General features: G+C 35.6%; 1 protein-coding gene and 2 long non-coding RNA genes across 3 annotated transcripts; 2 read left to right on the forward strand and 1 right to left on the reverse strand.

Moving 5' to 3' along the window:
* Positions 1–878: 878 nt before the first annotated feature.
* On the reverse strand, positions 879–17,421 carry LOC127160864 (uncharacterized). Its single transcript, XR_007826870.1, has 3 exons — positions 17,280–17,421; positions 2,575–2,633; positions 879–1,301 (listed from the first exon to the last, which is right to left on the reverse strand). It is a non-coding gene; the product is annotated as an uncharacterized LOC127160864 (long non-coding RNA).
* LOC127160863 (uncharacterized) lies at positions 7,401–12,547 on the forward strand. The gene is made up of 3 exons (XR_007826869.1): positions 7,401–7,543; positions 9,808–10,140; positions 10,744–12,547. It is a non-coding gene; the product is annotated as an uncharacterized LOC127160863 (long non-coding RNA).
* Positions 17,422–21,189: 3,768 nt separating the features above from the next.
* Positions 21,190–22,613, forward strand: LOC127160865 (uncharacterized). The gene is made up of 5 exons (XM_051103511.1): positions 21,190–21,275; positions 21,404–21,718; positions 21,926–22,063; positions 22,200–22,303; positions 22,425–22,613. Exons 1-5 carry the CDS (start codon positions 21,251–21,253, stop codon positions 22,515–22,517), a joined length of 675 nt encoding a protein of 224 aa, XP_050959468.1. The 5' UTR covers positions 21,190–21,250; the 3' UTR covers positions 22,518–22,613.
* Positions 22,614–26,491: the final 3,878 nt, after the last annotated feature.

Genomic DNA, 26,491 nt, shown 5'->3' on the forward strand with positions numbered 1-26,491 from the left:
GTTAACATTAGAGTCTTGTGCACCTTTCTTATAAACCAATAACTGTCTTCTGATCTCAGTGTTGGGTTATGGTTTGAGTTAGTTGTAGGGACTGTTTCTTTGACTGAAATGTCAGAAGGCATGTTGATCCAGGAACACATCTTACAAGAGCTGTTTTATTTGTTTTCCTTGAACCTGGGGAGAATTTTCTGCACATTGTTTCCCTTTGCAACTACCTGTCTGATTTTATGATTTATAAATAATGAAAAGGTCTGTGGTTAGCATTACCCTACCTGATGAAACATTCATGTTTTGTTCTATAATAATACACACTGTCATGCCAAATTTTGAAGTGAACTGGATCAATGTAAGTTTACAATTTCTTGTGTTCACACTGTAAAAAAAAAAAAAAAACTATTTGTTGAGTCATCTTAAAATAATTTGTTACCCAGCTGCCTTAAAATTTTAAGTTGAATCAACACGAACATCTTTGTTGTCATTTAGTACAACTTAACATTTCAAGTTGACTAAATTTATTTGCGTTGACTGGACCTAAAAGAGTGACAAATTATTTTAAGCTGACTCAACAAATTGTGTTATTGTTTTATTTTATTTATTTATTATTGTTATTATTATTATTATTTATTTTTATTTATTTATTTTTTACAGTGCACTGAAGTGCAGATGATGCAAATTTGTTAAAGGTACAGTATAAAATAAATACACCATATACTCATTTTGTGGAGTGTGGTAACATGTTATATCAACTTGTGCTTTTCCAGCATGAGTCCTAAAACTGAGCAGTGGATCTTAACCCTGAGCACCAAGGTTCAAAAAATAGATGAGTGATGTGTAATGAACATGAATAACAAATAAAAAAAATACATTTAATACTGGCAAACACAACACAACAATTGTGGTACAGAACTGTTGTAAAGGCAGCAACATACTGATTGGCTCATTTGGCCTTTAGCAAACAATTTCACTGTTTTAAGATCTCATTATGTTATACAATCAGAACAATGCAGTGCAACCGGCAAGAATACAACAGCACAAAAGAGTGTGTTCTGCACTAAACATAATCAATGAAGAATACATAAACAATAAAGAGCAATTAAGTTTATGTCCTTTTTATCATTGTTACTGGTTCTTTTGAGAATAAAGCACACTGAATTATTTTTCTCCAGTGAAATATTACACTGGCTCCAAGCATTAACAATATTGCAATGTAAACCCAGAGCAGTGGTTTCCCCACATTGTCTCTTTTTCTTTTCTTTGGTTTTCTTGTTCAGTAGATTTGCCTCCTTGTTCTGCAGTTGACTCTGGAACAAAAAAAAAAAAAAAAAAAAAAAAAAAAAATCAATGTCTCTGCCTGTCTCTGACGAAACAACCCAGAGTTACAGTCAGTCAGAGTGCGGGCTTTTTGAGTACTCTACAGGAGAGAGCGGTTCTCAGTGCCGCCGTTTTGGTGTACTTCTTTAGCAAAAAAACAAAAAAAAAAGTTTGTATACATTTTATTTAGTTTATAAAGCCTTTATACTGTGTTGTAAATTGTATTATTTTACGCAACACAACATAAGGACGAGATGTCAGTCAGCTGCAACAGCAGCGGTTGTTCTGTAGAAACGCCTTTTGCCTAGCATAAAAAAAAAAGAAAAAAAAAAAGAAATATGTAAGTAAATATTCGTTATTGTACTGACTTTAGTTTATTTTGATATTAAAATATGCTCTCTAATGTCAGTACTGTTCGTTTATGTGCAGGTTTTGGAGTCAGTCACACCATCTTTCAGCTACGAGTCTGCAGTTAGCATGGCGAACAGCAGCCATTCACCAGCTTTTTAAAAATGTTTATGTCTTAAATGCTTGTAAATTGAGTTTGAATGTATGTAATATTGTAAACTATGCTGTACACCCAAATAAATTCAATTTTCTTTGTTGTATTTTGTTCATGTGTTTTTGCTTAATAATAATGTTCATCTTTGTGTGTGTTTTCTATAAGTTCCAGTCCATTGTGGGCCAGCAATATAATATTTTTTAAACAATAGCTGATCTAAAATGTTTGGTAAAAACATTTAACCCAACTAGCTGAAATAACCCAAAATAACTCAGCATTTGTTCTGTCTACTATTTACCAAGCGCTGGGTTGCCAAATGACCCAAGTTGGATTGTTTTTAACCCAACATTTTTTTAGAGTGCAGAAAGGAAGTAAAAACATTGTTAAAATAGTCCATGTGACATGAGTGGTTCAACCATCATTCAACCATTTGATGAAGCTACAGTTTCTTTTCAGTTAATTTCTTTGCACACATAAGGGATTCTTGTGTGCTTCATAAAATGATGGTTAAACCGCTGATGTCACATGGACTATTTTAACAATGTCCTTGCTACATTTCTGGGCCTTGAACGTGGTAGTTGTGTTGCGGTCTATGCAGGGTCAGAAAGCTCTTGGATTTCATCAAAAATATCTTTATTTGTGTTCTGAAGATTGTCTGGGTTTGGAACAACATGGGGGTGAGCAGTGGATGATAACAGACAAGAAATGTGGTTTCACACCATCAAGCTGATAAAGTTTCTTTAGTCGTTCTGCAATCTCACCTCGCATTTGTACAACATCCTTTTTTGTGTTTGCTTGTAGTGTGAAAACTGTATAGGCTCTGTACAGAAAACAGAAATGAAAAGTCTTGTTCATTTATTTGTCACATGATGACAGAGATACATATTCTGTATTGAATACAGAAATTAGTTATTTGTTAGTTAGTAATTCCCAAGCAGGTAGTTAGGCTTTACTCTTTTTACTCTTACAGTTAGTTAAACATTTCTAGCCTCATTTTACCTATTTATTTCTTGTGATTTATACATTTGTGAATTTCTGAATGTGCTTTAGGTGTACTGTATGTCAGTGCAACACTGCAACTTTTTTCATAGTTCTTTGAGTTCTTGATCTCAAAAGCGCAAATTAGAAGTCATATTTAAATCCACTTAGGTATACATTAATAGCACAAAGTAGTTCAAAACCGAAAGTAAAGTTCTGAAAGCTGTGCAAATGCATTTAGTAGAGTGTGGCACTAGCAGCATCATGGTCATGGGTTTGATTCCAAAGCATGAACTAATAAAAGTTTACAAGCTGAATGCAATGTAAGTTGCTTTAGTTAAAAGTGTCTGTCAAATCCACACATGTAAGTGAAGTGGAAAAGCTGAACACAATGCAAAAACTGTCCATCAAATGAATGACCTTATCAATGCTTTGCCTGTCACGGAAGTGGAAAGTATGGTCGCATTTCAAGAAACTGGGCTTCCATGATTTGCCTAAAAAATCAAGTCTGCATGAAATCAAAATTTTTACTATTTACTTTGTTAGCAAACATTGCTAACATTAATTGTCTTTGAGGTGAACAATTAATTGGTGCTAGTTAATCCACAGAAAAATATGTATCTTAGTTATCTTTAAAGAGTTACTCCACCCCAAAATGAAAATGTTGTCATTAATCACTTACCCCCATGTCATTCCAAACTCATATAATCTTTGCTCGTCTTCAGAACACCAAGATATTTTTGATGCATCCTTACAGCTCTCTGACCCTCCCATAGCAATGTAATTAACAGGATCAACGTCCAGACACGTAGCAAGGAGCATGCTAAAATAATCCATGTGACATCAGGGGCTCAACTGTAATTTTATGAAGCTACAATAATACCTTTTGTACGCAAAATAAATAAATAAATAAATAAATAATGACTTTATTCAACAGTTTGTCTCCTCTCCAATCACGCTAGCACCAATTTGGATAGTATACCCTGATCGCAAACAGCTTATCTGTGTCAGCATAACACATAGATACGTTGTTTTCACTAAATTAAAGTTTAAATAAACATAGAAAACATATCCGCATGGTGCAGCAGACACAAAACGGCATACCCTGTTTGCGTTTAGTGGGGATACTATCCGAAGTGGCGCTAGAGTGATGCGGAGGAGACGAATATTTTAGTTGTTGTTAGTAAGTTGTTACTTTTTTCTTTGCGTAAAGTATGTAAATGTCACTTCACCTCTCTTCCACCTTTCTCTCAATCTCTCAAAATGTACAGACCAAAGGGAAATGGTGGTGCTGAAAAGCTCAGGGAAAAGTGGTTTAAAAATTTGTAGGCGGATGCCGCAAAATTAAGGCTTTGTCCCAAATGGAACACTTGTGGTCTTACTGACTAACAATGGCCACCGCATGTGCATGTCCGTTAAGTCTACAAGACCGTAGGATATAACGTTCCTTATTTTAGTTTTCAGAAAGGTGTTCACAAATGTCCCCTTTGCACGCGTTACGCACCCTCGATCCACACTTCTACTGAGCCCACACTGGGGCGAGCTTGGCAGCAGACATCTACCAGACAGTCAAAGCGACATTACGTCACGAAAGTGCAGACTCAGAGGACGACTGTGAGGGTTTAGGGGTTGGAACAGGGCCTACGTCGGAAGGCTTGTTCGACTTCATACAGTGCCGCAAAGATCAGACAAAAGCAATGCATTCTGGTTAGAACATTGCTCAAAATCGACTTCAGAAGCCTTGATGATGCTTTATTCTCATTGGACAGATTCTGTGATGATAAGGATGATGTGTGTTGTTTGTTTGTTTGTTTGTTTTTTGTTTGTTTGGGTTTTTTTTTGGACAACTTCCTGTATTTAACCAGTCTTAATATTAAGTATCTGATATTCAAACAAAACACAACACACGCAAAACATTAACAAATAATAATAATAAATATAGCTGCAAGCAGCAATTATCGGGGTTCAAGCATATAAAGCCTTTTAAGATTTTATGGTTTTAGTGTGTAGTCCAAACCAAAATGTATGACTAACACCAAAACACATCCACAATGGAGAACACACTCACAAACACACACATACACAGAAATTAAATGGTTAAACTTATATTAACGCTCATTAAAGATGATTAGAGACAGACACATTTTGTTGCACATTTAGATTTCTGAAACAACAACAAAACTCTTATTGCAAGTCTTCTCTTTTAGATTAAAATTAAATTTTCAATTTTATAACATCAAACCATAATTGGCATAATTGTAAAAAACTGATATGTCTGTATGAATACAGTGGTAAACATTTAAAGTATGATCATACATGCAATGATAATGAATTTATTATGTCTAAATGCCAATCTTGAAGAAGAAAGAACTGAAAAATACTATATCAGTGATATTAATAAGCCCATTAGTTGTCTTCTAGTGCCGTCTAGTGGTTATAATTAATCACTGCAGAGACCGTACCATGTGCATAATAGTTGTTAACGTTTCTAACTATCATAGTGCCATTTTTTCCTCAATCTCCATAAAATGTTGTATGATTGTTTAGAATTAAATCATGTATCAGTTTACACAGTTTTGGGTTTTCTTTTAAGATTTATAGGCTTTTGGGTACACTATATAAAGACCACATCTTTAAATGACTCTGTCATAGCTGTCCAAATGCAAATATTTAGCGTTTTATTTGAGAATTATCAACCTGGAGAGTCTAGAGAATTGTACTGCACTGATTTTTTTTTTCATTTTGAGTTTAAAAGCTAGGGCTAGTTGGAGAATAGAGAATGTTTCATGGCTCTGTGCTGCCTTACTTACTGATCACACCTGATTCTGATCACCAGCTCGTTAAATGAGAGCTCCATGAACTGACTGGAGTGCACTACATAAGAAAGACATACCTTATTGGCCACACCTGTTCATCAGCTCGTTAGAAGAGAGCTCCATGAACTGAATGGATTGTGTCAGATAAAAGCCAATGAATGGTCCTCTGCTGCCATGTACTGGTTGTAATGGCAATTACAGGGACTTTATCATTGAAATGTACTGGTTTTAACCTTTAGAACTGTTATAGCACCAATTGTTGGCCGATCTGCACAAAATTTTGCAAACTTGTTTGGAATCATATGACGCATTACCTTGCATAATTTCATGAAGTTTTGAGTTGTCATTTAGGATTTACAGACTTTTGGGTACACTAGGTAAACAACAACATTTTCAATGACTGTGTTAAAGCTGTCCAAATCCAAAAGTTTCAACAGTTTTTTGATAATTATTGATCTAGAGAGTCCAGAGAATATTACTGCAGTGGTTTGATCGAGATTGAGCAAAAAACCTAGGACTACTTCGCAAAAGTAGGTTTTTAACATAATTGTGAATAATTAATGAACGATTTGATTAACAGCAATGGTTCTTGAGGCAAAGTTGCTCAGCATGAGGAGATCTATGAAATGATATGCATATTGTGTAGATATGTGAAACACCACGTGATTACAGAGCCATAAAACTCGTTAGCGCCAACTAGTGGCCGATTTCCTTCAAAATTCTTACAGACCTCTAGGCCCATGAGTCGAACATGCCAATTGAGTTTCGTTCCGATCGGCCTCCGTTAACCTCGTCTAATGGGTGCTCAAAATTGATTGGCCGATGGCGGTCATGTTTTTTAAGCTACGCGAATGACGTCATAGATCGTCTTGGCACTTTGGACAAAGACGCTGCATACCAATTTTCAAGTCAATCGGACAAACGGTATTGTAGTTATAGCCGTTTTTATGTTTTTTCGTTATTATAGCGCCACCAAGCGGCCGAACGGTGCAATTTTTTTTATTTACCCCAAAATCGAGCTTTTACAGATGTGTACCGAGTTTGGCGAAAATATCTCATTCCGTTCAAGAGTTATAGCCACAATTAGCATTTGGCTAACGTTAGCATAACACGTTTTTTTGCGCTGTTTCGCGCAAAAATCGAAATTTCAACTTTTTTTTGATAATTATTGATATTCAATGTCTAGAGAACATTTCTGCACTGGTTTGGTTCCAATCGGGCAAAAAACCTAGGACTAGTTCGCAAAAGTAGGTAAAATACACTTTTTTGTGCGTCTTGACCCAAGGATCGCAACGATGTTAAAATTTTGAGTCTACGACAAAGATTGTACGAGCTACGGCCAAAAAAGTCAAAAAAATTAGTTTTTTGCGCTGTAGCGCCACCTATGGGCCGATTGGGCTGATACTTTGATAGGTTCTCCCCAAATTGAGCTCTACCATCTGGCCAAATTTGAAGTCTCTACGACTTACGGTTTTTTCTGCACGATCAGTTTTACGGCAGAAAAATAAAAATAATAATAATAATAAAAATCCTAACAATTACAATAGGGTTTCAGCACTACGTGCTTGAACCCCTAATAATAATAATAATAATAATAATAATAATAAATTTAGACTTTATCACGTGGTCTGCCATGAATGAAGATGGTTCCGTTTCAGCATACAACGAAAAGCGAAAAGTGTCCGACCTTTTTACACCTTTTTACACCTCTGCGCCTACTCTGGCAGGCTAGTGTAGTTCATCTCGACGAGCCTGAACATGCTTGTCTTAACCGCTTGTCTTTGCGTGTTCACGTCATATATACGTGTAACCTCAGCTTCGTCTGTGCATGCGCCCTACAGAAGAGTTGGCGACGTTTTCTGCTGTTTTATAAAAGTATTATTTAAAATGTGTTATATTTTACTACATTTAATATTTCTGTCACCATGGTTATCGGGTAAGTGAAATTAGGCTATTTTTGATTAAATCCACCGCGGACAATGATGTATCATACTTTCGGTTTCACTTTGGACGTTTGGGCAGTTTGCCTAATTCAATAAACATATATTTAAACTAGCATTAACTGGAATTGCTGTTGTCATTAATACTTTAAACCTGGATTGCCTCATTAGTAGGTCCATGTGCAGGGAAATAGCGATAAATGTTGCTTTGCTTTGATTTGATTGGCATTAGCCTAGCATTTTATATAACCTTTGTTTCTCGCCGCATCAACAACATTTTTATTTAATATTTTCCTTTTTGCAGTGAATTCAATTTATTTAATGTTTCAGCTTCTTCAGTAAAGGATAACGATGCATCATCGTATTTATTATGTAGATTTTTTACCTATAAAACAAGTGATAAAATACAACGTCAATAAGACTATTTATGTATAATATATAAAACATAACATTATTATTTTTGTTGTTAAAGTTTTAGATTGAATTCTAAGTTACAAATTCACAGTTTACAGTTATAGTTAATTATTAGTACAGTTACAGGTTGAAATTTGGTCCTTTATCACACTAAAATCCCATCACTCATTTTCACTAATGCAAGATGGCAAATTGATTGACAGGTCCTCCTCACTCAGCCCTGATTGATAAATCTGAACTGTTATTGTTAAGATAAAATGCATGGCACTGTGCTTTATTTTTATATGATAAGCTACTTTCTTTATTATACACTTAAAAAAAATGTCCATCTGCCCAGAGCATTTTTCTCCAGTTCAACTCAATCTAAAGAAGGCTGGCAACACTGCTATCATAAGAGCAATTAATATTCTTTTCCATGAACTTGCTCTTTCCGACAGTTAAAAAAAAGTATGTCATCATTCAATGATGTCACTAATATGTAATGCTATTAGGCTATCTCAGTGGATAAAAATACATGCTTAAACATGTTCACATAGTCCAGTGATCCTTAAACTTTGTATAATCACTGTGGATGCATCTGAAATTACATACTGTTTTCTGAGCCTTTCTAATCGCCAACAAAGACTAGAGATACAGTGACAGTTCACTTGTGAATGCAAGAAACTGCAATGCGCAATATGGTGGAACAGTCCCAACTTCTAAATGTTACTGCATAACTCCAGCGGTCATTATTAGATGCTTTGGTTCCCATAGAAAACTGAGTCATAACTCAGTCATAACGCACTTATGACTGCATATGCGCATTGGCTGGTCTAGCCTGAACAATAAGCTTTTTAAAACACTATTTGAGCATAAGAAACAGCATTCATGGGGCAGTTCATTTCAGATTTTTTCACTGATTTGAAATATGTAATTTAATTGTGAGTTCAGCTAGCAGATTTGGAGATTTCAGGATTCCCCTATTCATTTACAGTACATAGGACTTGTATGAGCTGCCAGGAGGTGTTGCAAATATGGCCGCAAAGTGAACAGACTTTCCTCAATGGGGACTTTGTTAGCAGTTTGTTAGCAGTCTTACTGAGGTGCCCACCTCAAGATGCGATTTCTACCGTGGTAGCATTTCAACACGTGATCATGACATCACAGAAAGTCAAGATTTGTTATCAGGAACTTGTTTTTTCTCTTTGTGTAGTTGCCGTTTACTCTGTGTATGCTTTCAGTGCTGGTGCCGTATTTACAAAACATAGTAAAGCTAAAATTAGCATCTCACTTGCCAAAGAAACTCTTTAAAACAATGACTGTCAGCCTTAATTTTAGGACTCTAAATTTTAACAAAGAGATTTAGAGATAAAATCAGCTTCTAAATCTGTGAAAAGTTAGGGGTGGCCAAGAGGGCTTCTAAGTTGCAAAGACCAAATCACAAACCTTCCTAAAATGTCTGTTGCTGGCAATCTGCTTCTTATCGTAAACAAGATTTCATTTGAAGGTAATTTCCCTTTAATTCAATTATGTCCTTCTATTCTTCTACAAGTTAGGCAAGAAGTAACAGCTGTTCTGGAGTCCAGTTTGGTTTTCATTTATGTTTGTACAACATCTAACTATCAGCCATTATTATTCTGCTGCAGGTTGTTTATGAGATGCAAATATGTAGGTAGCTGACAATTAGCTGAACATGTACTTGTTAAAATTAGTGTCACTTAGCCTACATTTGAATATGGTAACATTATTAAAAAAATACATACATACATACATAGATATAAGATAAGGTGGGCATGAAACAAACCACTTAAAAAAAAAATTAATTCCACAGATTATGTAATTAAAGTTAATGTTTCTTTTATTTCAGTGTGTCTGCAGGTCCCAGTAAAGGGTATTATTGGTGGTTCTGTTGTCCTACCGTGTTCTTCAATTGAACATCATCTTAACCTTCAAGACATTAATGTGCACTGGAGACACGATTACACTGAGATCGTGTATGATATAATTAAGGGTGAAGCTTCAGTAAAGTTACAGGACCCACTGTACAAGAACAGAGCTGAATCTTTTCCTGAGGAGTATTTAAGTGGAAACTTCTCCCTCAAACTCAACAATCTCACTCACACTGATGCAGGAGACTTCATCTGCTACATCACAAACCCATCTGATTCTCAACAGGAGACTGTACAACTGATCATCAATGGTGTGTGATACTGCTTGAATAATAATAATAATAAAAAGTTAATTTCACTATTAATGTTTTAGTCTAAATGTAGCTATATATACAAGATTCAAAAGTCCTAATTTCCCCTTCATCAAATCAAAGGAGAAAATCTTAAATTCATAGTCATGGAATAAATAAAGTCACTATTTTTTGTTTTTATAATACAAAAAATTATTAAATCAAGATACTCTACTGAAGATATGCAGTTTTGTTTTCTGAAAAACTGAACTGAACAAAATTTAGTTTGTTTATGCTTTAAACAAGAACAAACATCTGTCAATGGGATATGAAAACTTGTTTTGTCTTTAGGTTCATTACAAAACATAACGAAGAACTGTAAAGCATTGTTAATGCTAGACATTTACATTTTGCGAACATATTTACATATTGTGTTCCATTCAGCTTATTCCTTAAATTTTCTTAGAATTTCTGTCTTAGAAGGTTATAAAAGTTCCCAAATTTACCTCCATAAAGTCTGCAGAAACACTGTATATATTATAGATGGGTATGCAATCTCTTATCACAGTGCATTACCTATTTATATATTTATTTATTTCATTTTCCTTAACTATTTTGTTTCAGAATTAACAGCAGATAAAGGAAACACATCCACTGAACACGAAAACCAAGGAGAAACAATACCAGACGGTGTGGAGACACCATGGTACTGGATTTTATTATTTGTAATTTTGATAATTTTGATAATAATTGCAGCCTGTTGCATCAGAAATCGCAAAAGAAAAAGACCTCAGGATGCCTTATAGAAAGAACAGTGAGATGAACAAAGATCATTCACATATATTGTATTATATATTGTAAGAACCAGTTGTTTAGATTCTCCTCTCTCACACTTACTGAATGCCTTATTTCAATGCTCTCAATAGCCAAAAAAAAGATGTTCTTTTCATGCTACCTTTCATGCTACCTTTACGTGCTATTGGAATTATCGTAAATTCAAGTTTCCTGATCGGAAATTAAACGTGAACAGCTCTCAAGTCGTATTTTCTATTGGGAAATTCGGAAATAATTTTGAAACCAGTTTCCAGATTGGGCGAGCTATACATTTTAAACATGTTGGAGGGAACAACCATTGCTATCATCGGTGCTATTCTTACAACGACTACATCACTTTGTCTTGTCGCTAAAGTAGTGCATTTATAGGTTATATATGAATGATCATTTGAAGCATATTGTGTCTTTTATAAACAGTAAAGTAAGGTTGTAATCAAACTTCATAAGTGGGACATAGGACGTTTCCGATAGCACATGAAGGCAGCATTAGTGCTTCAGACACTTAATGCAAATTGTTCTGTAAATTGTAAATAGAAGTTTTAGGGATTCTTATTTGACATGTTGATCTGATTCTCTTTATGCTAATATTCAAACATCAAAAGCCTTTGACCAATGCATGCTTATTTTACTTACTTACTTACTTATTTATTTATTTATTTATTTATTGTAAGAAAGTACCATTGCATTACAAAGTCTTTTTTCCAAATTAATTTTTGTCTCTGCATTAGCCCTCCAATACTGCACATTCTGCATATCTCCTTTGTCTGACACACCCATTTCAGGTCTTGGAGCAGAGATTGCCTTACTATAGTGAGATGAGAGGGTCTGTATTATTTACTATTGGAGTAAGCGTGATGCTAGCTTGGATCACAGGCCTTGATAACCAATCACATTAAAGCCTTGACGTCATTGAATTTCATACAGTGGGAATGAAGAAGTAGTGTCGTAAGCTGAATCCCACCTGTCGCAAAAAGTTAGTGACTTCTCTTGTTAAACAGCATTTTTCTGTGGTAAACTATAAAATAGTTTAATCCAAAAGCATTGTTTAGTGTACAACATGTTGAAGATTATCATTAAATGATAAGACGTTTCCTCTAAAAAGCTGATTATTCAGCGCATTAAAGCCTCTCCTCCATTGACATCCATTCAAAAAAACGGCCTCTGGTCTTTTTTCCCACATACTGCCAAACTTTAGCCGTTACGCTTTTTTGGCTAATGGTTGCACGCTTGCCTTCTAGTGGCACTCTCTGTGTCCCAGTGTGCATACTATCCACCCTAACTGCCCTAAATCGTATTGAAAGTTACTAATATCCCGTAGCATTTAGGATGGATAGTATGCACATTGAGACACAGGCTTTTCTAATAATGGGCTGTTGAAATAATCTGAATCAGGTGTGTTTGATTAAGGAGACATGGAAAACATGCAGTGCTTATCTTTTATCTTTTATAATATTTATTTTCTTTTGTACATGCTTTTAAGGCATAGTTTAAACTGTTCTTGTATTCTAACATTAATTATTATTACTTAATAAACATTCCTGTATTGTCAGTTCTCTGTCTGTCATGTATGGATTATTAATAATGATAAAAGGCACATGAAGCAAATTGATTGCTGTAGTTGCACCCCAAAGTTAAGAATAAAATGAGACCAAAAAAAAAAAACAGGTCATAGAAAATGTATGTGTATGTTTGTTTAAATACTGTTCTGAATAAGCGATGTCACTTAAAACCCGAAACACACTGCGCGATTTTCGGCTGTCCCAGACAAAAGATTGGTTTCTTGAAACAATCGTGGCGATTTCTATGATCGTGGCTCCTAATCTGTGGTCCTATGTTGTACAGTGAGAAAGGTTCAAAGATGGCCGTTGTCACGGTCTTGTGACCAAAGATCGCCTAGAAATTTAGCCTGATCATCACACGGTGTGTTTGCTGCCACGACGTGTACTGACCAGCCAATAAAAATGCCACATGAAATCAACGTGACATGGCACTAAAACTTAGAACTGCTTACTTCAAGCTCTTATACCTTCCTCTTTCACTGCTTCCTTTTTTCAGCACGCATAAAACTTATCCGAACAATGATCTTATAGGATTGCTAATCGTGCAGCGTGTAGAAGACGTTAGGGATTCTCACCTGTTCTTGCAGAGTTTAGCTTCCACCCTTAATCAAACTAACCTGTCTGTAGCTTTCTAGTAATCCTGAAGAGCTTAATAAGCTTGTTTATGTGTGTTTAATTAAGGTTGAAGCTAAACTCTGCAGGAAAGTGGATCTTAAGGACCAGAGTTGAGAACCCCTGACATAAAAAGTACAATTTACCATAATCATTAGATTCAAAAAGCATTCTTAATGCAGCTCCTAATGTATCATGTTGCCTTCCTAAGCATCAGTGAATGGTTTCACCTTTTTTAATAGTTGTGTCTGAGTCATTTGTCCTCAGTGTAAAAAGATGGATCTAAAAATCACAGTCACTACTGGAAAGGGTTCAACCATGCAGAAAGACGTTGGAAAAACAAAGAAGGTGCAGGACCTGGAGGATTTTTTCTGAAGAACAGTGGCAAGCTGAACTGAACAGGATTCATGAACAACTAATCACAATTAGGGCAGCAACAAATTATTGTTTTGATAATCAGTTAATCTAATGAAAATTAGAATAAGTAAAAGACTATTTGTCAGTTATTTCACAGATTAATTTTGACTGATTATTATATTTAGTAAAAATATGAAGTTATACATATTCTAATAAATAAATAAAACGAGGCAGTCACTTAAGCTTTTGAAAATGTCAAACAATTATATTACTATTGTACATTTACAGTTGTGATACTGTTATTTTTTTACAATAGAAATGAATATATTTGGCACACAAAATGAGATGATATAAAGACATTCTCATTCACCATTTAATAATTAACTATGTGGAAAAACTGCCAGATGCATCATTCTGCCTAACATCTAATTTTGTAAGTAATACGGATATGAAACAAAATAAAAGTGATGGCTTGGAGACATGGGTGTTATAATGATCAAAACAGTTCTGAGCTAGGTAAAACTTTAATCTTTGAAAACCAAATTATCATTTTATTGTAATATTTATCTTGCATGAACTAATAAAATGACCATAGTAACACTGAAGGGCTGCTTTAAAGCAGAATATCAAGCTGTAATTCTTAATAAAGGCAACTAGCTACGTTTAAATGGACACCATTTGTTTCAAATCATTTTGAGTATTAGGTGAGGACTGATATGTTGTTCTACTCCACTTCACAGGCGATGAATGGAAGGACAATTTTAGAATTAAATAAGTCATTTATGACGCTATTGTACAAGAACAACAGCTCAGTCCACGTGTCATATGTCACTACGCCATTTCTATGCCACTGCATGCACAGTACTATCCAGTTTACATTTTATTGATCTGATCAATAAAATGTTCATAAAAGGTATACACCATCCCTTTTAATCTGATTGACCGTTCGCAAAAACCCACCCTCCTTAGTTACTCTTGCTATGTCCAACAAACAATGCCGCTCTCATGCTTCACATCATGTACTAATGCAGTTAAAAATACATCACGGAGCAAAGAAGAAACTGAAAACACTTCAGGCATGAAACAAGATCTCAGCTTTAAAATGTTGTTTTTTTAAGCAAGTCAAACAGTACCGTTTTGTGGCTCTTTAATGTGTCATGACAGATCACCCAGATAGCAAACGTACGTCTGCAAGATGTCTGTTAAAGATCAGTTGATCTGGAAAGCATCTGCTGTGTACAAACGTCTGACAGACATCCCTAAGATGTCAGTTTTACACACATTCTAAATCATAAACATCTTAAAGACATCTAATAGACATCTATTTGACATCTGATAGGAAAAGTCCTATAGACGTATTACAGATGAGCAAACACTCCAAAAAAAAATGTTTTCCAGATGTAAATGCAGACGTCAAATAGACGTCTCTGTGATGTATGTGTGCTATCAGGGCAGTGTATTGCCTTATTAAATCAATGTCATGTAAACCGATCGTCTCTTCTTCTTTACTCAAAGCACGGAGAAAAAAAAAAAAAAACAAACAAAAAAAAAAAACATTAATGAACACGCAGTTCAGTTCGTGGATCTTTCTCCTAACCAGCTGATGATCTGAATCAGGTGAGTTAAATAAGGGAGACACACAAAATGTACAGAGCAGTGGATCCCCAGGACCATGACTGAAAATCACTGCTTTAAAGCATAGGTCTCCAACGCTGCTCTTAAGGGACCCACTGTCCCGCAAAGTTTCTTTCCAACCTGCTTCAGCACACCTGGCCTGTGACGTTTCAAGTGATCATAAAGACCAGTTTCATGTTTGTTATTCTTTCTTACAAGAAAGGCAACTCTCTCTCTTCATGTGGCCACTATTGCTGCTTCTCTTATTGCATTAGAGGTTCGCTCAGTGGGTAAGCACCCTCTAAAAATGAGCTTTCCTCAGAGCATCAGACAGCTGAATCTTCACTCTTGGGACTCGCCTGCCCTTTGAGCAAGCTGAGGTAAGCTTCTTGAAAACGCTGTCACTCAAGATGGTGCTACTGCTTACTTTAGCTTGTGGGAAACAAGTGGGGTTTGCAAGCTCTCTCTGTCAACAGTGTTTGTATGTAATTTGGTCTGAACGACTGTATGGTAAGGCTTAAACCTAGACTTGGTTATACACCAAATGTGTTCTCAATGCGTGCAGAAATCGGGTTATAACACAACAAGCATTGCATTCCCCTGATCCAACCTCCGAAAACAAGGTGTCTCAAGGTGCTCCTTATGCCTTGTTTGCATTATGTGCTTATGTGAAGAGAACCACTAAATTTAGCTTGTCTGAGCAGCTGTTTGTCTGCTTCCAAGGGGCTAACAAAGGCCACCTGGTGACAAGGCAGAGACTTTCACACTGAATAATGGAAGCTATCCAAATAGGTTATGGTTATGCCTCTTGGAGAGTTGAGTGAGTCTTCACTAACACTTTCCCTAGGTTTTATAACCTGGAGTTTCCCTCTTTCACATCGCATGTCCTGTCTGTGCAGAGGAAAATGACTGAACAGCCACTGAATGTTTGGGTTTCTTCATGGCCACGCCCCTCTCTGGTGCGTGCACCATATGCTGCACCATAGCTCACACTATTTACTACGTATGTGGATGACTAAAGCATTTATAGTGCAGCCTTATGTGTCCTGCGCTTTGTCAAGTCAAGTCAACTCTATTTATATAGCACTTTATACAGTACAGATTGTGTCAAAGCAGCTTCACAGTGTAAACAGGAAGACAGTGTGTCATTAATTCAAACAAAATTCAGTTCTGCTGTAAAGCAGCTCTAAAAAGAGAACAATAGTAAATAGTCAATACTTTGCTCAGTACTCTGTAAGGGCTTCAGCTGCTAGCTGTCTGTCCTGCTATATTGTTCTTGCACTTATAAGAGCTGGTTGATGTTGTATGTACCGAATAGTCTTATTGCTTCATTACTTCCTGTATCTTTGTAACCTGCTCATGAGAGCTGGTTGATTGCAAGGCTTGACGGTCTGTAGGGAGGTGCTGGTGGGATGACCGCTGTCTTGGCACTCTGCCAGCCAGCCGTCTAAGCATTTGAACTATCTGATACCCAACCAAGGGAAAGCCGGGTGCTAGTACCTTTATGTATTCTCCTGCTATGTCATGTGTGCCTGGGTCAGCTTTGTTTGGAGTTAAGGAAGCAACACTAGCTTGGTTTTATGTTCCCCAAAGTGAATAAATATTTGCAATGTCAAGTGAACAATTCAAAAGAGAACGATTTTTCCCCAAAGTGATTAAATAGTTTTCCCCAAAGTGATTAAATAGTCGCAATGTCCCGTACCCTTCTCAAAGGGAACCATGGTTATGTTGGCTAACCCGAGACATTTTGCTACACTACCCATATAGTTTAACCATGGCATCTGTAGTTAAACTGTGGTTATACAAATGGTAATTAATACAGCAAAAACATTTACTGTTGATGTTACAATCATGTATCATCAATGTAATGACACACAGTATTACGATTTAGTAATGACTTGTGGAGTATATGTACACACCTGTTATGTGAAGTAGCTTATTCAAGACTAAAAACTCACATACAATTTTTATGATCCCTCTTATTTTGTTAAAATTATTAACATTTTCACAGTTTCTACAAGGGCTATGTAAACTTACAAGCAGAACTGTGTGTAACATTTGTAATAACAAAATATGTTCGCACAACTAACTTTCTAAAAAAGAAGCAAATAATAATAAGCATAATCTGGTTTTAAGCAGATTTCAACAGCAGTAAATGCAGTAATGAGTAAATGTCAAACTTACAAGAAAATGAGAGTGAACCTTTCCTTAGACTCCTCTTGGAAAACTCTGAATCCCGATCCACAAGTGAAATATTTCTGAATTATATTGTATATATTTCTGCTGACATTGTGTCTCAGTACACCGTTGAGTCTTCAGTAATCATCACTGTATGAGATTCACAGGAATGCAGAAGTTACTTACATCCTCATTCATGAAAAAAAAAAAAAAAACAGGTCTGAACACACAAGTATGGACTGTTCATGAATTTGCCTTTCAAATTTTGCTTGTTTATTAACAACACGGATGCAGCTTCAAAAAATAAGTCACAGATACTCTCTTCTTAACAAAATAAAGTACAAACTTTTTTTTTTTTTAACAAGAAATTACTTTCAGTTTTTTTTTAATGTCTTGGGTTACAGTGTTCTTTAAATTGCAGCTGCCCTCTGCTGCCCTCAACTGGCTTTTTATGCATTACATTATGTGTACACATTATGTATCCTGTTTTATATGTTGTTATAAGTGTCCTGAATTATATTCTTGAGAAAAAGTGCTGCAATATACTGTAGATCCACACCTAATACTTGTACAGTGCCCTCCACGAATATTGACACCCTTGATAAATATAAATAAATCTGCATTGTTTATCCTTTTGATCTTTCATTCAAAAAATTCACAAAACTATATCCTTTCATTGAAGTAAAACAATGGAAAGTGAGGAGAAAATCTCATTATGAAATAAATGTTTTTCTCCAATTCATGTTAGCCACAATTATTGGCACCCCTAGAAATTCTTATGAGTAAAATATTTCTGAAGTATATTCCCTTTATTTATTTTTTTTTAGCACACCAGGGTGACTAGGAACATGAAATTGTCCAGGCATGACTTCCTGTTGCACAAGATTATAAATAATAAGCAACACAAAGGCCAAATTCCCTTAAAGGGGTCATCGGATGCCCATTTTCCACAAGTTGATATGATTCTTTAGGGTCTTAATCAAAAGTCTCTAATATCCTTTGATTAAAAATTCTCAGTGGTTTTGTAAAACAGCACCCTTTTTACCTTGTCAAAATCAGCTCTGCAAAAATCATCTCATTCTAAGGGGTTGTTCCTTTAAATGCAGATGAGCTCTGCTCACCCCGCCCCTCTCTTCTCTGTGTGGAAAGACGGTCTTGTTTACCTTAGCCGCTAAACTTCCTAACTACCACATTATAAGGAAAGGCGATCGCAAAGATTCATAAAAAAACGCTTATACACACTTCTGCTGTAAGTGAAGCTGGATCACGAATGATTTGCGCAAACATAAACGAATACATGTACATCAGGAGGCGCATTCCCTTCACAAACAAACGTAATCTACTGCATCTTCAGCAGCTCAGATGTCGGGAGTAAATGACGACCACTATGTTCATTATTTCATCCAGCAACACAACACCTCAACCGCTCAATCTGAGATATTCTTGTCTAACTTACATCCCTGCTCCGGCATCGAAACAAAGAAAGTTACTGGACTGTTACAGCTGGTCTGAGGTAAGAGCTCATGTCAATCAACTATTGTGGGAGCGGCCTCTGTCTGTGTGACGCCACAATGACAGGAATCTGAGAACGTCTCGATTTGAAAAAGGGGATATTATTTTTACAGATTAATTAAAAACCACTGCATGGATTTTTATCATTATAGGGTAGATTTGTACATACACTGCCAACACACATTAATGTTCAAACAACATGAAAAAGTGAACTTAGCATCTGATGACCCCTTTAACTGTCCATCACAAGGAGTAAAACCAAATAATATATTTTGGATGTGCAGAACAAGATTGCTGAGCTTCACAAAATGGGAAGTGGCTGTAAAAAAAAGCTACAGTATTGAAAATCCCCATTTCCACCATCAAGGCAATAATTAAGAAGTTCCAATCAACTAAAGATGTTACAATTATAATAATAGTGGTAATAATTGTGGTCAATGTGAACTAGAGAAAAAAAATAAAAAATAATAATAATATTTCCCCCAAACCTTCTATTGTTTTACTTCAGTGAAAGGTTAGAATTTTGTAATTTTTTTTAATGAAAGACCGAAAGGATAAACAATGGAGATTTATTTCCACAGCTGCCTTTGCTCATATTTATCAAGGGTGCCAATATTTGTGGAGGGCACTGTACATCCCCATCACAGCATTACAGAACAGCTGATCTTGCCACTATCGAATTGCCTTTTTTTTCTATCTATCTATCTATCTATCTATCTATCTATCTATCTATCTATCTATCTATCTATCTATCTATCTATCTATCTATCTATCCTTTTTGAGTCTAATATAAGTTCAAAGTTTATATGCTTCATGACCTTATTAAATGTATGCATTATATTTTAAAAAAATCTTACCTCATAACTGATAAAATTATGTAAAAGAAAGAAAGAAAGTATACATTAAATATTACATTTAAACCATCAGTAGGTGGCAGTGACTCACTGTCTTAATGAGTGAGTCACTTGAATCTTTTATTCAGCAGATTTGTCTAAAAAAGCAGCAGGTTAATTCAGGAATGAAACATAATGTTTCTGCTGTGGCTCTGCTTGGTTTCAATAATTTCGATAATGAAACAGCAAAATTAGACAATGTTGTCTTAAATTTATGTCATTTACTATTGCATTCTTATTCATTTTATTCAATATCACACTTGTAATCTTAATGATATTCAGTAAAACTCTATATACTGTATCACCTTCAGTGTCGTTAAGTTATTATCATACTTCCTTCTCACTAGGCCTACATGTTTTATTCTTTTACCCTAAGACCTCCGTGCCTGCAGCGTCACCCTGATCCTTTGGCTCCACCATGGTCTCTACCTCTGCGATTCAACTACGACTCTATATTTTTTCAATTCCTCAGCTCTGCCATGGTCAGTGCCTCCTTGGGCCTCTGCCGTGGATCCATTGTCACATCCTCTCACCACGTTGTTGTTTCCTATCAGGTATGTTCGTCACTTGCTTATCTTCCTATTATTTCCTCCTTTGGATCATTACCCTTTTAGATTATATTCTTCTACGCCTTCTTCATGTCCATCACACTGTTATAGCTACTGTATTGGTGTTTTCTAAACCTGCCTACATTCTAAGAATGTTGATTTTATTAACTTCAACTGCAAGGCAATACATTTCTTTTTGAATTAACAACAAATTAAATGGTATATTAATCAGGTGGCCTATGTCTTGTTTTGTCATTAGCTCTTGATTATTTATAGTCTTCTTGTTTTCATGTACATAATTTTGAGATGAGGTTTTACCTCTCTTGCAGTCAAAAAATGATGTAGTTATGCAATCTACCAACAGGGGCTAACTGAACCAAGTTACGCCAGGCAAACCTTGATCACTTGGTAGGAACTGTTAACTGTTCCCATCTGATTTACTAGACACAGCTATAAGGCCTCATAAGAAGTAGCTTAAAATTTGAGTCAATGTCATAGGCATGAACATTGGAATTCTCTTTTGTGGGATTTTTATTTATTTATTTATTCATTCATTCATTCATTCATTCTCTCTCTGTATGATTTACGGCATTCATTAGGTGGATTCATCATATGGTTTCAAACGGGTAATTTATTATTATTATTATTCAATTAACGATTTGTTAAAATAACTATCATAAGCATAATTTGTTTGTCACTCTGGCTACACTGGATGTGCTGTATAGAGTCATTTGCTTGTGTCATTGTAGGGATTTTTATTTATTAATTTTTTTTGCCTTAATTTGTTTTTTATTTAGGTTTCATGAAATGTCTTTTGGAAACAGTGGTTATAAAAACACAAAATATATGGTAACTTCATTTATGAAGTGATGGTGATGTTGGGGCATTAGACGTAGAAAAAAAATGTGCTCAGAGCAAACTCTACTTCCTCTGCTTTATGTGGGAATTTTTTTATAGCTGTGCAGTAGACACCTTCAGTGCTGTGTGGGGGGACACGTTATTTTCAACTTTTTATCAAGTCAACATGAAGATCATCCAGCTTCAGCTCTGTGAGTCATGAATATTCTTATAAACTTCATAAAACCTGATTTCAAGTTACAGCTTCTCAGTGGTTTTAAAGACTCTTAACTTTAATTATATTGCATGTTTGTTTGTTTGCTTATTTTTTATCTTATAGATGCATTGATCTTTTGTCAAGCTGCAGTTTCAGATTTCCTGACTGATTTGGGATCAAATGTGACCATAAACTGTGATCTTGATGAAAATGAGGTTTATTGGATTTTACAGAAAACACCAGATCCTCCAACACTGATTCTACGATCAATGTCAACCTCAACAACACCTTTTTACTTCAATAAAACATTCAGAAAGAAATATTCAGTGCAGTTTAAACATTGTCTTGTTATAAATAATGTGACTGCTGATGAATTAGGAGTTTATTACTGTATGAACACAGCGAAACAACCAAAATTCAGCAACATCTCTAGACTAAGTAAGTACATTTCCTTAACCATATTGATGATCAGTCATTGTTTATCTTATTTTATAATTATACATTTCTCATTTACTATTTCAGTTTTTTTTTTTTTTTTTTTTTTTTGATACATTTAAATAATAATTATCCCTCTTATTGGTTGCTTCAGGCAGTCGGATGTATGAATCTGCAGTCACAGTTGTAATTGTAACACTTTCTTTACAGAACCACCTCAACTAACTGAACTAATTGAGTGTCACAATCATACAGTGGTGGATATTATTGATCAGAATCAGACAAAATGGCAGATTATATTTTTCATATCTGGTCTGCTGTTTGGGCTTCTGGTTATTTTACTGATCGGTGTGTACTTTATTCAGACTTTGACTATTTGACTTTTTTTTGCCATTAATATGACTTTATACATTTTCTTATAGTATAATAATAAATGTTCTAACCTTAAATATTGCATCTGACTGAATCAATGTTCAATTTTTAGGACTATCAAAAGTTTTTGCTCTTAGAAATAGAAAGTATCCAGAAAGCGCACGGCAACTTCAGATGCAAGTTATAGAACAGCAGCAAGAACCAGACCAGTTACAGGTAAATTAAGTGAAACAATCAACAAAAAATTCCAAACTAAAAATTCCAACAGTAGAATTTCCATAACCATCATTTTCAGAAACTGCAGCTAAAATCCTAACACATTTTATTACTCTCTTAGTACGCTGAGGTGGACTTCACCAAGCTGCGTAGAAATATTCGGTCCAGCCAAGTCAACAGCACCTATGCCACTCTAAGCCTGCCGAAGTCATGATCGCATGAGTATAAATGATCTCATATATATATTATTTTCTTGAAATTTATGCAACTTATAATCAAATTGTTTCGCAGCTCTGCTGACATATTTAACTCGCAGGACATTGATACCTTTAGATCATGTCTTTTCAGAAGTTCTGCAGGAAAGTTCAAAGAAAGATAACATGAAAAAGCAAAATAATAAATACAAAAATTCAAATGTTCTGAATTTGATAATGTTGTTTCATTCTACTCTTAAAAATAGATTGGAAATGATGAGATTAATCAGTTATTATATTGCGTTGACAGCAATATAGTTTTATACTTCTGTTCAGAAAAAAAGTAAATATGTTCCAGATAATATTATACCTATATTTTGATTTTTCAGTGTATACATATTGTATAAATATTTTTTAAAATATACATGAAATATAAAAAGATATATGGCTGGCTTTATATTTGTCGGATAGAGGACTGTTTGTTTTGTCATGATGCTTTAATTAATGTCTGTATAAATTAGTCTGTATAAAAAGTGTAAACAACGTCAGTCAAATGTCAGTTGATAAAGTTATTGTTAGTCAAACTGAAATTTGGTGGCTTGTCAACCTGATTTTCTTGGCGCACAAAGTGTTTTTTTTAACCTTGTGTTTCAACAAGAATGTGTGAAGAGTCTGTCTGCGGGGGTGCTGTTTTTTATTATATATATATTTTTTTGTTTTGCTTTAATAATTATTGTTATTGCAGTTTCTCTGTGTATATTTTAGTATGCAGATAAGAATCAGAAATAAAATGTGGAAGCAAATGAGTGGCATTCATTTTCTGGATTGAAACAAATAAAATGTGTTAAATGTATTATTTTAGACACATGATAAATAATAATATGAACATTTTAATTTGCAATGTTACTATTACTGTTTATCACTGAAGTCCAAAATTGGTAATATTATTTACTGAAATGTTATGTGATGTCATGTTTGAATATCAGATATTTTTGTTACATATGTATAATTAAACAATTAGTCTTTTTATAGTGTATGTGTGTGTGTGTGTGTGTGTGTGTATTTTGAGAGGGAGATAAATAAATACATAACATTTTAATTTGTAAGCTATATATATTAGAATAATAAATTAAAATTTAGTTTTCTCAGTGTGCATAAATTCAAACAAAGTGCTAAACTGAAACCAGGCACATTCCACTGGTTGGTGAATTGACAGCCAATGACAAACATTGTCTGTCACCTTTGTCTAGAGTGGAGGTTTACAAAAACCTTTATACTTGAGTTTGTATCTCAGTTCTCATAGTTTTCTTAACCTCAAATGGAAACAGAAGCATTGTAGCATAAACACTGCTGTTTACTTTATGACATGATGCACTTTGTCTATATATCTAGATCTCCATATTTAGTATCATAACATTTGAAAAGTGTCTTGGAAAACATAAAAGCAAAGCTTTTCACTTGATACTCGCAGGTGTCACAGCTGTTTCACATGAATTTTGGGTCATTCGTAAAAAAAGAAAACAAATATATATATAGAAGTGGTACTAGAAGTGCTACAACTAATGAAGTAAAGCAAAGTAAAAGGAGAAGAAAAATAATAAAATAAACTTTCACACTAGTCACACTAAAAATTAGGCCTGCTGCTGCAAACAGAGACCAGTGGAGAAATACAAACAGTGAAATGTCCTGTCAGTTGAACTAAATTTCATAGAGCTATGTATATGATTACATATTTAAACGTTTTGAAAACACAGACAGATTTTTAGTCCAAAACTGGATAGGAAGGAAAGGCCCAAATGATAGTAAACGCAAAAGTTCAAGTATTTTCTGTTGCAATTGTTTCCTGGTGTAGAAATTTTAGACCTGAACACAGTCTAACAAGACCTGCTTAATGAACAGATTTGCAAACTGAAAGAGTAATGACAACACAACACAAATCTCACCAACCACAGCTGTCATGTGACTTTATTGTTACATTATGTTCTAACCTATGACTGTGAAAAAAAAGCAGGGTTAACACTAACTGCAGACTCCCTCTCCTTTAACACTCACCGCTCATGTTCTCTGAATGACTAATCATCACTGCCTGTTTTACCCTCATTAAGTACACTATATAAACCTGCACTTTCACTGTTTCAATGTCTGGTCTTGCCTTTACATAGCTTCAAAGAGACATGTGAGTCTGAGAGTCTATTTACCTGGTATTCCTGTGTTTCCACGATTGTCTTTTTCCATGATCACTGTTATTTGTGTTCCCAGGGACTCTTATCTTTAATTAAATTTACTTCAGTTTGTGTTGGATTTTCACTGTACTGTTGTATTCCAGCCATCATTTCTCATCAATAAACCCTGCTGAGTTCATTCACCTGTCTGAGTCCTACTTCTAGTGACAGAAGACCAGATTGCAAAACACTGTAAGCTCAACAGAGGCCTTCATCTGTTGCTGACACAACTGAGGAAAGGTTGCAACATCTTCGTTGCTTTGTAGCCACTGTGGCCCCTTCCTCATCCACCGCCATTATCTCGTTCAGCACACCTGATCATCTTTCTGCTTTTTGGGAGATCACTGCAATGGACCAATACAATATGTCACCATTTGTCTCCAACAAGGGAACTCCTAGTGCATCCCAGCTACTGCCAGGGGCTGGAGTCTGTTTATACAATTTATACAATTCCCTATCTGTGTGTCCCATTGCCTACAGCCCTTTATAGCCAGCACTGCAATCCCTGCCTGTACACCTTCTAGAACCATGCAAGGAGTATGCAGACTGATTCCATACGGCTAACCGTAGCGGAATGCCAATGGAGAATGGTTAACAAATTGTGCCTTTACTGTGGAGCCGGTAGCCATCCCATTGCTGAGTAAACTGTAAGAGCTTCCCGCTTCCTAGTAAGTCCCATCCAATCACTTCCTTTTACCGACATACTTTTATGTATATCAGTATCAGTAACTTCTACTGATCCTTGACAGTCATGGCCCTCCCTGACCCTGGCTCTGCTGGGAACTCCATGACTAAGACGCTCCTCACCTCCAACCAACCTGGTGCCAACCTTGCCATAGTTAGCAAGCCACTCAAAGTGGCATCATCTGTCATTGTTCACCTCCTCTCAATCTGCATGTAGGCTGCCTTCGCACTAAGACATCACCTTCCTGATTCGGAAGGGTTCCACATCTAATCTCCTGCAGCACTTGTGAGGACCTTTCTTAGAGAGACAAGTTTTTCCACCAATGCCTGTGACTACCCAGCCAACCAGTTCCTCCTCTGACAATTCAAGCCACCACCTTGTGGGGACTAAGAGGACTGAGAGTCCTTCCAGTGAATTCAAGAAGGATGTTCCTGATGCATTGACCTGCTTACACTGAAGTCATTTTATTTGCCAGAACAGAAGGCCACTGAGGAGTATGTAGAGGAAGCACCAAAACAAGGGTACATCTAACCCTGACGCTTTAAAGGCACAATATGTAAGATTTTTTTTATTAAAATATCCCAAAAACACTAGAACAGTGTTGTATATTTTGCTCACTTGTGTACTTACATTATCCCAAATGTTTTGAAGAATGTTTAAATCCAGAGAAATTTAAACTCCAGTATGAAAAAACAGCACTGTTTTACCTCACATACACATGACTGGAAGGTGCGGTAGCGGTCAACTATTGCATAATAAAAGCTCCGCTGCTTTCTAAGCCATGTATCATGCTCGACCTTTATTAGCGATTGGTTTAGTTCTTTGTTTGTTTTAAATATTCGCCCTCTAGTGGTGAAAACTTACATATTGTGCCTTTAAGGCCCTGCGTCGATTACTGCTCCCTCAATGACATCACTGTGAAATTCTGCTATCCTCCTCCCCTGGTCCTGGTCACCTTGGAAAAGCTGGGAGGTATTACACTGTTCACCAAGCTGGACCTGCACAGCACTTAAAATCTCATTTGGATATGGAGTGGAGACAAATGGAAGGCGGCTGTCATCATGGCCACCAGCCATTATGAACTCGG

This window comes from Labeo rohita, unplaced genomic scaffold (genome assembly GCF_022985175.1).
Source record: "Labeo rohita strain BAU-BD-2019 unplaced genomic scaffold, IGBB_LRoh.1.0 scaffold_481, whole genome shotgun sequence".
Lineage (NCBI taxonomy): Eukaryota > Metazoa > Chordata > Actinopteri > Cypriniformes > Cyprinidae > Labeo > Labeo rohita.